The sequence below is a fragment of the Pelodiscus sinensis genome, chromosome 3, assembly GCF_052426305.1.
Source record: "Pelodiscus sinensis isolate ZL-2025 chromosome 3, ASM5242630v1, whole genome shotgun sequence".
NCBI classification, from domain to species: domain Eukaryota; kingdom Metazoa; phylum Chordata; order Testudines; family Trionychidae; genus Pelodiscus; species Pelodiscus sinensis.
The window spans coordinates 81,443,095-81,456,420 of record NC_143054.1 but is presented as its reverse complement, the minus strand read 5'-3'; the positions used below and the strand labels follow the sequence as shown (position 1 = coordinate 81,456,420).

At 43.0% G+C, this 13,326-nt stretch overlaps 1 protein-coding gene across 2 annotated transcripts in view; it reads left to right on the top strand.

Moving 5' to 3' along the window:
• The window catches only part of REV3L (REV3 like, DNA directed polymerase zeta catalytic subunit), a 222,329-nt gene that overhangs the window by 193,906 nt on the left and 15,097 nt on the right, over positions 1-13,326 (top strand). For both annotated transcript variants that reach the window (XM_075923987.2, XM_025184747.3), the window contains exons 25-28: positions 216-422; positions 1,943-2,052; positions 7,092-7,206; positions 11,655-11,792. In XM_075923987.2, the coding sequence (XP_075780102.1) occupies positions 216-422; positions 1,943-2,052; positions 7,092-7,206; positions 11,655-11,792 (570 nt within the window). The remainder of the gene's footprint in view (positions 1-215; positions 423-1,942; positions 2,053-7,091; positions 7,207-11,654; positions 11,793-13,326) is intronic.

Genomic DNA, 13,326 nt, shown 5'->3' with positions numbered 1-13,326 from the left:
CCCTTTTCTGAAATTAAATGCTACAATGTTTGTCTTCATTTCAGATTAGTATATTGATCAATACTTTGGCTGGTTTTGTTACTAGAACTCCTCACTTTTAATGTATATTCATGTCAAAGGCTAATTATTAATTCCTGCCTTGTTTCAGTTGGATTTTTTTTAACAATTTATTTCTCTTTATTCCTTTTTTTGTTTTTGTTTTTGTTTTTTGATAGCCTTCAGTAAGAAAGGGTGTATTGCCAAGAATGTTGGAAGAAATTTTGAAGACTAGGATAATGGTGAAGCAGTCAATAAAAGCTTACAAACATGACAAAGCTGTCACTCGAATGCTTGAGGCACGTCAGCTGGGTCTAAAACTGATAGCTAATGTCACATTTGGTTATACTTCTGCTAACTTTTCTGGAAGAATGCCATGCATAGAGGTAAGGGATGCAGATACAATTAAAAGGGATTTTGGAAAGGGACTGTTAATAAACCTGCACCAGATAATGTAATGTCATTGCTTGGAACATAAGTTTAATCTAAATCTACTACATATTTGAGAGTGTGTGTTATCTGTCTGCTCAAGAACTTCTAAATGGTAAAAGCTAGGGCCACCAAATTTGGTTAATAGCTTCTTTTTAATCATAAAATCAGGGTGGTCAAATATTGGAATAAATTGCCAAGGGAGGTGGTGGAATCTCCCTCTCTGGAGATATTTAAGAACAGGTTAGATAGACATCTGTCAGGGATGGTGTAGACGGAGCTTGATCCTGCCTTGAGGGCAGGGGGCTGGACTCGATGACCTCTCGAGGTCCCTTCCAGTCCTATGATTCTATGATTCTATAACTTAAAACAAGGTCAGGGTTTGGTTATGGCAGGATAATGGGATGTGTCTGGAGAGGGATTGCTTCTCAGAAAACAATACAGAAAAGAGACAAACTCACCAGGCAGGTGAAAGGGTCTGGGTGGGGGCCCCCTCCTCTCATCCCGGAACTGCCCCAACACAGAGTCTTCACCCTCCAGGCGCTCATTTGGGAACATTGTTGGCTGTTCTAGGGAGTGAGGGGAAGTGCAGGGGGCAGGCAAACCTCGACCTGCCACAGCCAGGGGACATGCACTCCTCCCCTGGCTGTGCACGCTGGAGCTTCAGCAGCCATGGAGAGGTGCTTCTCACTTGGCCTCAAACTGCTGTGGTGAGAGAGAGAGGACTATCCCAGCTCTGCCTGGATGGGAGCCTGCATACTGAACTCCTCAACTGTAGCCCCACCCCAGAGCAATGATTCAGATGAAGCATGTATATTTTCATTTTATTTTCTAAAAAATAAAAATTAATTGAGGTAAGGACCCACGTAATACCTGGCAAATCTTCTAGTACTGCCATAACTGCTGAGGTGGGTTTTTTAAAGTATCCAAAATACCCTTTGTTTTAGTTGTGAGCTTACTTCAGAATGGTTTTCAAAATATTAACACAATACTAAGAACCAGTGTTTTCATAAAAATGGATTGCAGTTGAGTTCAAACTTTAGAAGTAAACTATTACAGAAGGCCTGGAACAGCTACATTAAAAAACACTAACAAAAAACACCCTGTATAATCCAAAAACTAGAGTAAACTGAAAGGTTTAAATACCAAGGAAGGAAGAAGATTGCTTAGAATGTTCATAAAGACTACAGCTAGGAGTACAATAAAAGTATGCTAAGGAAAATGTAGACCAGGATCAGGAAAAACCTCACAAGGAGTGGTATTCATAGTTTAATAAATGCCCTTAATGAAGTGGTAAAAATCCAATCTCTTAAATCACTGAAGACTAGATTATACTGAAAATGTACTGTATGGAACAAATGTGCATTAGCAAAGAGATAGACATGATGACCTATTTTTTTTCCTCTCTCATTTCAACTATTCATTAAAAGCAGAGGCAGCTTGGACAGACACAAAACATGTGTATCTTTATTTGCAGGTTGGGGATAGTATTGTCCATAAAGCCAGAGAGACCTTGGAGCGAGCTATAAAACTGGTGAATGATACAAAAAAATGGGGAGCTCGGGTTGTATATGGCGATACTGACAGGTAATTAATAGATGTTTTTTTTATGCTGTTTTCTTCCTTTCCACATGACAGCAGAGCAATCACCACAATCTGCCTTGAAAAACTTATGACAGGATTCCATGGACCTTTCTGATGTTTTAATAAATGATTTTTGCCTGTTGCATGAAACATACAGTTCAGTACCTATTTCAGTTCACAATGTTAAATTACCTTTATAGAGTCTAGCTTGGCTCCCTGACTTTACAAAACTGTGGGATAGAGTCAGCTGGGCTACCATGGCAGTTCCCAAGCTGCTTCTAGGGATAGGGGCTCCCTTCCCTCCCACCACTCTCACAAACACTGCCGTTCTGTTTTTTGCTGTGCTGGTGCTACTGTTTGACTTTCAACCACTGCTGTTAGAACAGAATTGGAGGGTGTACACTCTTCAAATGATCGGACACCTGCTGATACAGTTCCTAACTGGTGTGATGTGGGGTGGTCAGGCCAGAGCTGCTCCTTTTGAACCAGCTGTCTTTTAGATGCTTCTGTGATCTGAATCTAATGTTTGCCCTACATGAAGTACGAAACCAACTTGCTCTTCATAACTCATTGTTCTGCAATACATTTACTAAAAATAGAAATAAGACCAATCCTATTAGCTAATACACACATTAAGTAATACATTTTTGGCTGGCTTTCTATAAAGAAAAATTGACCATTAATCTCTCAACATGTCAGAGTTCATTATGATAATTAAAGGAGCTTTTCTTATAGAAAATAATGACAACACTCTGCTGATCTTTGTTGATTTTAAAAGTGAAAACAAGCAAGAGGAGATAACGTTTCTAGTAACTACAGTCTGGCACATAAAAAGTGTCTAATTTTCTCCTGTTTTATATAGTGCTCACGATCAGCACAGTAACATTAGCCATTGAAAAATTATCTTTAACTCTGTGGCATCCTTAGTCCTTTACTAATTTGGTATCAGATGTTGAGGTTTCAGTGCTAAAAACTGAGATCCCAGTTATTCTATGCATTTCACCATATGTCTTGTCGATACTGGCAATTTTATACATATAAAGGCCACAGCAAGAAGCGTTTGGTTCTCTTTGCAAAGGCCTTTAAGCAGGTTTAGGCAAGTTTCACCTATCAAATCTTTGGAAAAACATGCATACGCTACTTATCCTCAAGACTTATAGGATTTTCTCAAGTTTGCCCAACTTTCAGTGCCATGACAACAGATACTTGACCTGTTTCTCAACATCACTTCTATAGTTCTGATCCAGCAGACTGTAAAGTTCTTGTCTCATCTGGAATAACTGAAAGTACATGTGCTTTTTAAAAAAAAATTAATAAAAGTCTTTAGAGTTCTTTGAAGGGGTTAACAAACATGCGGACAAGGGGATCCAGTAGATATAGTATACTTAGATTTTGAGAAAGTCCCTCACCAAAGGCTCTTGTGTAAATTACATTGTCATGGGATAAGAGGGAAGGTCCTTTCATGGATTGAGAACTGGTTAAAGGCAGGAAACAAAGGGTAGGAATAAATGGTAAATTTTCAGACTGGAGAGGGGTAACTAGTGGTGTCCCCCAAAGGTCAGTCCTAGGACCAATCCTATTCAACTTATTCATAAATGATCTGGAGAAAGGGGTAAGTAGTGAGGTGGTAAAGTTTGCGGATGATATCAAACTGTTTAGGATAGTCAAGACAGAAGCAGACTGTGAGGGACTCCAAAAGGATCTCACCAAACTGAGTGATTGGGCAACAAAATGGCAAATGAAATTTAATGTGGATAAGTGTAAAGTAATGCACATCGGAAAAAATAACCCCAACTATACGTACAGTATGATGGGGGCTAATTTGGCTACGACAAATTAGGAAAGAGACCTTGGAGTTATCGTGGATAATTCTCTGAAAACTTCCACACAGTGTGCAGTGGCAGTCAAAAAGGCAAACAGGATGCTAGGAATTATTAAGAAAGGGATAGAAAATAAGACACAGAATATCTTACTGCCCCTGTATAAAACTATGGTACGCCCACAATTGACTACTGTGTACAGATGTGGTCTCCTCACCTCAAAAAAGATATTTTGGCCTTGGAAAGGGTTCAGAAAAGGGCAACTAAAATGATTAGGGGTTTGGAACAGGTCCCATATGAAGAGAGACTAAAGCAACTGGGACTTTTCAGTTTAGAAAAGATGAGACTGAGGGGGGATATAATAGATGTATATAAAATCATGAGTGGTGTGGAGAGGGTGAATAAAGAAAAGTTCTTCATTAATTCCCATAATATAAGGACTAAAGGACACCAAATGAAATTAATGGATAGCAGGTTTAAAACTAATAAGTGAAAGTTCTTCACACAGCGCATAGTCAGCCTATGAAACTTCTTGCCAGAGGAGGCTGTGAAGGCTAGAACTATAACAGAGTTTAAAGAGAAGCTAGATAAATTCATGGAGGTTAGGTCCATAAAAGGCTATTAGCCAGGGGTGGGGAAGGAATGGTGTCCCTGGCCTTTGTTTGTCAGAGGCTGCAGATGGTTGGCACGAGACAAATGGCTTGATCATCGCAAGGCTTAGAGCTCACCCCTTCTTCAGGGACGTGAGCCAGCTCCCCACTGCAGGTTGGGTGCCCCGAGCTGCACAAGGCTGATCAAACCAAACCAGGGCCAGATCTGCCTGGCATTGGGAAAGAAGGGTTGCGGGCAGTCACCACCTCCTATTATTACCTGTGGTCACCTGTCCAGCAGAGGGCAGTGCCTGCAAGGAGTGCTTTCCTGCAGCACGCAGCAGCTGCAGAAAGGCACCTATGCCCTATCCCCTGTCCCCTTCCATCGAGACCCCTCCCCCAATCCTCTATCCCACCCAGACTCCCATCCCCACTCCCAGCTCAATCCTGTACCCTGCTTCCCACCCAGACCCCGTATCCCCAACCCAAGCTCACTCCACCCTCCCTCCCACCCAGACCCTGTGCCTTCACCCTGTTCCTGTATCCCCTCCCATTCAGACCCCAGCCCCAGCTCACCCCTGCACTCTACCTTCCACTCACACCCCTACCCCAAGCCTGCTTCTGACAGCCCCCTCCCACACACTGAACCCTTCATTTGTGGCCCCATCCCATAAAATCTACTAGCCTCAGGCCCCAGAAGAGTTAACTCAGCTCTGGGTGTAAGCCTAGAACCTTGGCACCTCCCTTTCCCTCCTGTGGGCTGGAGCTTGAGGTGAGTGAGGTGATTGTCTTTTTTCCCTGATTCTCAGTTGGGGACCACATTTGTGAGGGCTTTTTTCTCCTTAAGGGCTAGGTCAGTAAATGGGATTTTTTTCTCACTTGTGTGTGGCCCTTGACTGATTTTTCTGTGGGTCAATGCCCTGGCCCAAAAAAGGTTCCCCACTCCTGATCTAGAAAAAGTCTGTTATAAGCATATCTATCTAGTACTATACGTACATCTTTATAAAACAGCATATTCGTAATCTGTCTGTACAGGAAGAGTCAGATGGAGATAACATGTTTTATTCCCTATGAAGTTCTACCCAGTAAACAAGCCAAAATGAGATGCATGAATTGTGGATTGAGCATTGAGCAAAGGTGACCATTCACACTGCTCATTTATTGTGTCTGGTTGTCTGCAGATATTATTGAATCATAGAATAATAGAAGATTAGGGTAGCAGAGACCTTAGGAGGTCATCTCGTCTAACCTCCTTTCCAAAGCAGAACCAACCCAAACTAAGTCAGTTTGTACTTGATGTATGATTTTGTATCTGGTATAAGGACTTCACAGCCATAAGGACTTAAAGATTCAATTTTTTTTAAAAAAAGCTGAAATTCTGGAGAACAAAATATCCTCCTCCAAATGAGAACCACCTCACTAAGCCATCAAGTGCCGTTCCAATTTGACCCCTTCTACTCAGCCACTGCTCTAATAAATTCATGCTGAATAAACTATTTAGTACCATTTATATTCTTTATCCCTCCTCCAAATAAAATATGCTGTTTCTAGCTTAGCTACCTACAGCCTAACACTTTCTAAGTCCAGGCACAGCATAGAATCTTATGTTCCTGACGTTGTGGCACTTGGGGCTGAGTTAAATGTCTTGGAGCCAGAAGTGTAGAAATCTCTTGAGTGGAAGAACTGGGATGCATAGACCACAAGGAGAAGTGAAGGAAACCAGAAAATTAAGTCCTGTAAAGAAAGTTGGGGAGGAGGGATTGCTGAGAGAAGTCGAGTATGTTTCAATGAGTAGTCTGATGAACTATCTCAATAATTTTTGTTAATCACATATTTCCTTGTTTCCTAATCAAGATACTGGCAAATGTATTCTAGCTTACTAGCCGTTTTAACCACCATTGGCTGGGTCCTTTAGGCAGGGCCTTGGGGATAGGGGAGTGCGACAGTGAGGGTTGAGGAATCCTGCCCACCTGCCAAATACATGACCTCTCCCCCCAGGCTCCCTCAGCCCACCAGGAGCCTTTTCTGTTCCTTTGAGACTCCCCCCAGCCCACCAAGGGCCTCTTCTCTCCCCCTTCAGCCACCAGGATCGGCTTCTTCCCCTCTCCCCTGTTCCACCTCAGCCACCAGGGGTTTTTTTCCTCAACATCCCCCCTCCCCCCCCCAGTTGTGAACAAGGGCCAGGAGTGGGCGGAAGGGTTTGGGGTGGGGGGGGGGCTACTTACCGGTAAGATGGCAGAGCCCCAGACCTGCTGGCCACTCCCTTGGTGGTGCCGCTGTTACCAGTGGACATTCTGCAGAAACCTCTGCCTTGTGGGCTCAATGTCTCCAGTGGCCACTCTCATATTGTGTCCCTCCAAACAAAAACCCCTTCCCTTTTCACATTATGGAAAAGTGTCCTTTTCTCAGGGCTCCTGGTTATCCTGGTACAACCAAACCCTGGCCTTGCTTTAAGTTAGGAGAAGAAGAAGCTGCATGCCACATTTGGTGGCCCCTAGCTCTTAGCATTTAGGAGGAGTTCTCGAACAAATGGGCTTGCAGACAGATGCACTCAAAAATATATAGATAGATAAATCCATTCTGGGACATATGTTGATGTACTTACTTCCTATTTCTGCTTTTAATTTTTTAGCATGTTTGTACTGTTGAAAGGAGCCACTAAGGAGCAGTCTTTCAAGATTGGCCAAGAAATTGCTGAAGCTGTAACAGCTACCAATCCGAAACCAGTAAAATTGAAATTTGAAAAGGTAAAAGGGAAAAAATACATTTTACCCTAAATGTATGGCTAAAACATATTATCTCTTTAAACCTGTTAGGAGTTCAGCTGTTCAATAAGATTTTTAATCTGATCAATGACTCAACAGAATTGTAGGTATTTTTGAGTACAGGGCTAGTAGTCCTTTCAACTACATTTTGTTGTCCTGCAATTGTCAGAGGAAGTCTGCAGAGAAAATTTAGACATAATTGAGTCAAAAAACCCACTACCCATAGAGAACTTGTTCCTGAATGCAGTATGGATCAAAATAATTCTAATATTATTGCACGTTCAAAAGAGCAGTAGAGACTGACTATAGTAGAAGTTGTTTTCATAAATGTGTCTTATTCACTTATATTCTTTCAATAATAATGGTTATATCAATTCAAGGGCCACTATATTGTTGAGATTATCCTTTCATTGAGTATTTTAAACTAATTTATTTTTTTAGAGAGGGAGATATGGCACAATTCAGTAAAATAATATTGAGAGTCTAGTTATTCTTCAAGTGATGGTCCCCATGTGTAGAGTCCACTGAGGGGTGCATAAGTGCGCCATGCAACTGAGATCAGAAGTTTTTTCATTAGCAGTGTCTGTCCATGCCAGTGTCATGTACCTCCTTGTTCTCCAGACTGAGTGCATAAGGGAAAGTATGGATCAATCACTTCTCCAATTCTTTAATATCTCCTATAATCTCAGACTGACTCTATCCAGTGTCCACAGCTTTATTAGTGTTCCTGTTTCACATTCTTCTCCCCCCCCCCCCCCTTAGTTAACCTTTTCTAGATAAATAGTGTGGGGTATCCTCTGTCATTTGGGATACTTAGAATGCCCAAGATCCCCACCTCAAGCCCCATGCAGCCTGCCCCTAATTGTTCCTGCTTGGTGACATTCCATGAAATTTGCTTATGCTGCTTGGGTAGTCCCACATTCCCTCCAAGTGCAATATTTGTTGTTCCTTCCTACTGGAAGGAACCTGGAAGTCTTTCAAGTTACAGTTCAGAAGGTATCCTGGATCATCAGACTCCATGTACATTGGCCAGAGGTGCCAAGTGCCCCACCAAGCCTAGCTCCTAGCCTACTGCCTAGTTCCGGAACATCAGAATGCAGAGCTAAGGACTCTAGTGTAGATGGGAGGAGGGTAAAAGCAAACACTCACATGAAAAGCAAGAGAAATTATTTCTTTAGTCCTCATCTAAGAAGAGGACTTCCTCCCTTACACCCTCCAAATCTGGTGGGGACTCCATGCTCTGGTATGGATATGCCAGGAGTTTATGGGGAGCACGGATCCAACTTGTTTGGTGCCAAGAGTCGGGAAATGCAAATATGGGTCTCAGACATTTGAATACCTTCGTATGCCATTTAAGATACAGAATGATCACCCTATCCTCAATGATCCCACAGAGGTGACTGGTTTGCAGCTCTTGAGTTGAAAGATGCCTATTTCCACATAGACATTCACCCAGCAAACAAGAGGTTCCTGAACTATACAATGGGCCTAGATCAGTTATCAATGCAAAATGCTTCTCTTCAGTCTCTTGGTAACCCTAATGGTTTTCACAAAGGTGCCATGCATGGTGGTAGCATAGTATGGCACCCCAGTATTTCCCTATTTTGGCTACTAACTGACCATAAATTGGTCATTCCCGGACAGTCTGTGGTCCTTTCCCTTTCAGACTTCCCCCCTTAGGACTTTAGGTAAACCTACAAAGTTTATGTTAGTACCCACACAAACTGTAGGGTTTATTGGAGAACTTTGGAGTCAGTTACAGACAAAGCATACTTACCCAGGACAAGAAAGTAAGCCCTGAGGGACCTCATCAGCCGGCTTTGATTGAGCCCTCAGACAACAGTGCACTAGATCAATCACAAGGCTACTATATCACAAAGCTTCCTGCACATATGTAACATCTTTTTGGTTCCATGTTCAAGGCCTTCGCATTTGGTTACCCTCCAAGCAGAAACAGTCGAGTCAGAAGAGTTTTGATTCCCTAGTGCTGGGGCATCTTTCATCTGGTGTGTGAAATAAGTTATATTCATAGGGCTTCCCTATGTTTCCTATTAATTACGGATGCCTCCCAGCTGAGCTGGAGCACATCTAGACAAAAATGTGGTTGAGGTTCTAAGCCCAATAAGAATCTAAACTTCAAATCAACAAACAGCAAGGGGTACATGAAGCCTTCCAAAGGTTCCGGCTTTTTTCATGTTATATCAAATAATATGACTACAGTATACTACATCTACAAACTAGAACGGGGTGGACAATCATTTTTGCACGGGGGCCACTTCAAAAATTTTAGTTTTTAGGGCTGTCAAGCGATTAAAAAATTTAGTCACGATTAATTGTGTGCATCTCCTCTTTGAAACACCGCCACAACGTTTCAACAGGGCAGCGCTGCATGGAGCCCGGGATCAGAAAGAGTCCCCAGCTGACCCCAGGCTCCATGCAGCACTGCCCCTATTAAGCGCCGCAATGGCGCATCAAAGGGGAAGTGCAACACAGAGCCCAGGATCAGCTGGAGTGCCCAGCTGACCCCGGGTTCCGCTGCCACGGGGAGCCCAGGATCAGCTGAGGGTGGACCCTGGGCTCCACAGCTGCTCCTTTAAAACACCGCCTCTGGCATTTCAAAGGGGCAGTTGCCCTGGATCCCAGGTTCTGGGGAAATGCTGTGCAGAGCCCAGGATCAGCTGGAGTCCCCAGCTGATCTGGGCTCCACTGCCCCTTTGAAACACGCGGAGATGGCATTTTTAAGGGGCAGCCGCTGCACAGGTTATCTCCAGCTTAGCTGTGAGGCGGCTGCTCCTTTGAAACACCGCCTCTGTGCGTTTCAAAGTGGCAGTGGAGCCTGGGTTCAGCTGGGGAATCACCAGCTGATCTTGGGCTCCACGTTGCGCTGCCCCTTTGAAGCACCGCAGCGCCACTTGAAAGGGGCAGCGCAGCATTAACGTGTTGAAAAAATTTATGCCTTAATCCTGGACTGTGTTAATCACAATCGTTAACGCATGTCAATTGACAGCCCTAATAGCTTTACTAGACTTTTTACCCTCATGCAAACTTCTTCAGTAGATGCATCCTTTAATAAAACATCCCTGCAAATCTGTGCACTCCTCCTTCTTGAATACTGCTTGTGAATTACATTCAGTGGAATACACATCACTTGAAGAAGAAAGGAAGATTGCTTATCTTTTAGAGTAGCTAGAGTTCTTTGAGTTGTGTGTATTCCTTTACGTACTCATCTTCCCCTCTCCTTTTGCACCTTTCCTAAGGTGATTCCACAATAGGGAAGAAACTGGAGAGTCAATTGGTCTGCACTTCCCCTTATGCCCTCTGTTTGGGTCATGAGGAAGTACAGACCAAAAGATACTGCTAATGAAAAATATAGTCTTGGGAGCATATAGTGTATGTATACCCAACAATGGAATACTCATAGGGACCACACATCTCAAAGAACTTTAGTTACTAGAAGGTAAGTAACTTTTCTTTAAGACTAGAATGGTAAGAGAATTCAGGTTGATGACTGCCATTGTTAAACTCAATGTGACTTTTTTTGTCTGAATATTATAGGATCCTCAGTTTGTATATCACATGCAGCAATATCTAGATCAGGGGTGGGCAATAATTCTTAATGGGGGGGCACTCAAAAAATATGTTAAGTGGTCAAGGGCCTTCCATGATATTAATGGAGGAGGTGCAGGATCTGGGATGGAGGCTGAGTGCAGAGGGAGCTTGAGGAAAGGGATTAGGGTACAGGAGGAGGCGTGGGATCTGGGAGGGAGTTTTGGTGAAGGGAAAGGGTTGTGATCTGGGACAGGAGACTGGGACCCAGGAGGGACTCCAGGGGCCCACGAGGGGGGATGGTGCAAGAGAGGATTCGGACATGAAGCAGGGGTGTAAGAGGGAGTGCAGAGTCTGGGAGGGGATCATGCCCTGGAGGAAGTGTACAGGAGGGTTACAGAGTCTGGGAGGGGGTATGGGTACAGGAGCAGAGGTGCAAAGGTTTTGGATTACATGTGAGATAAGGCTATTAAGAGAGGGAGCAGAGGGTTTGGGGAGGAGAGGGTTTGGGGTTCCAGAGGCAGGCTCTGGCTGGGAGATGCTTACTTGGGCAGCTGCCAGCCAGTAGCCCTGCCCATTAGGTTCCTCAACCAGGCTCCCAGACTTTCATGCTCATGCAGGCTGCTCAGAGGAAGCCATGTGCTGCTCTGAATGATGGGAGATCTGGAGAGGGTTCCTTGTGTGCTGCTTGACCGGCAAACAGGAAGCTCCCATTAGCAGAGCAGGCATTTCTTTTATTTACTTTTTATTTGATTTTGTGAGGAAACAAAAGGTAAAAAAAGTTAAAATTAACAATTCCTTAGAAAAAAACTCTTAAGCATGAAATCATGTTATGTTGCCAATGAATAGCGGTATAAAGAAGCTACATGTTTTTAACACTACAGGTGTATTTGCCTTGTGTCTTGCAAACCAAGAAGAGGTATGTGGGGTACATGTATGAAACACTGGACCAAAAGGACCCAGTATTTGATGCAAAAGGCATAGAGACAGTTCGAAGAGATTCTTGTCCTGCTGTTTCCAAGGTAAAATACACACATTTTTTTAAGTTACAAATACAGTCTGTTGTTCCATTGCAAGCCTAAAAAACCTTTCAATACATGTCCCCATAAAAGTTCTGACTCTGGAGACCAAGACCTATCTCTGTTCTTTGAGGTTTTCTTCATTGTTTCTGACACTGTCGTGTGGTTCGATTTATTTTAGATCCAAGGGAAACCAGTATACTTCAGGGCTACTTAACCACTTTCTTATTTATTGCAAGCTTTAAGCAGGTAATATAGTTGTTTAAGTTTTACAAGCCTTAAGCACAATTACTATACAATTTAAACCTTAAATACTATACATTCTAAAGCAATTAATACAGCGCAAAGCAATGCAAAAGTAATTTCTAAAAGATTTACTATACACAATAATAAACCCTAATTCACTTACACTTCACCCGTATGCTACCTATAGTGCCAGGCAGGAGGTTATGGTTCCGTCTTTTCCCACTCATAGGAACACCACCGCTGATGTAGCTGGTGTGAAGGGCCTAATCACTTCTAGTTACATCAAGCAGGATGTGTGGGTTAATCCTGCCCATTCTATCCCATCGATTGTTCTTACTAAGCCCAATTTATAGCAGACAAAGACTTGGTCGTTCTAATAATATTTACCAATTGATTACGTATTGTACAGGATACATAAAATGCCCGATGCCCCTATTTGGGGTGCATCCTACTACTCAGGATGTTTCTGCTATGTGCACAGTTGACAGTTTCATGGCTGCATTTGTACTTTTTGCTTATCAGAACAAAAGTACCAGTACAAGGCTGCTTGTCCTGTGTTCTTGACGTGGTCTCACGTACCAGGCTTAATCTGCATTCTTATGCAAAACAATTCCTGATTCTCGGGCCTTGCCTGCGTGCTTTGTTACACCAGACTTGAGACAGGCCAGAATATCATGTGAGACCGTATCAAACGCCTTACTAAAGTCTAAGTATACCACATCCACCGCTTCTCCCTTATCCACAAGACTCGTTATCCTATCAAAGAAAGCTATCAGATTAGTTTGACATGATTTGTTCTTTACAAATCCATGCTGGCTGTTCCCTATCACCTTGCCACTTTCCAAGTGTTTACAGATGATTTCCTTAATTACTTGCTCCATTATCTTCCCTGGCACAGAAGTTAAACTAACTGGTCTGTAGTTTCCTGGGTTGTTCTTATTTCCCTTTTTAGAAATGGGCACTATATTTGCTCTTTTCCAGTCCTCTGGAATCTCTCCTGTCTCCCATGATTTCCAAAGATGATAGCTAGAGGCTTAGATACCTCCTCTATCAGCTCCTTGAGTATTCTAGGATGCATTTCATCAGGTCCTGGTGACTTGCAGGCATCTAACTTTTCTAGGTGATTTTTAACTTGTTCTTTTTTCATTTTACCTTCTAAAACTACCCCCTTCCCACTAGCATTCACTATGTTAGGCATTTCTACAGACTTCTCGGTGAAGACCAAAACAAAGAAGTCATTAAGCATCTCTGCCATTTCCAAGTTTCCTGTTACTGTTTCTCCCTCCTCACT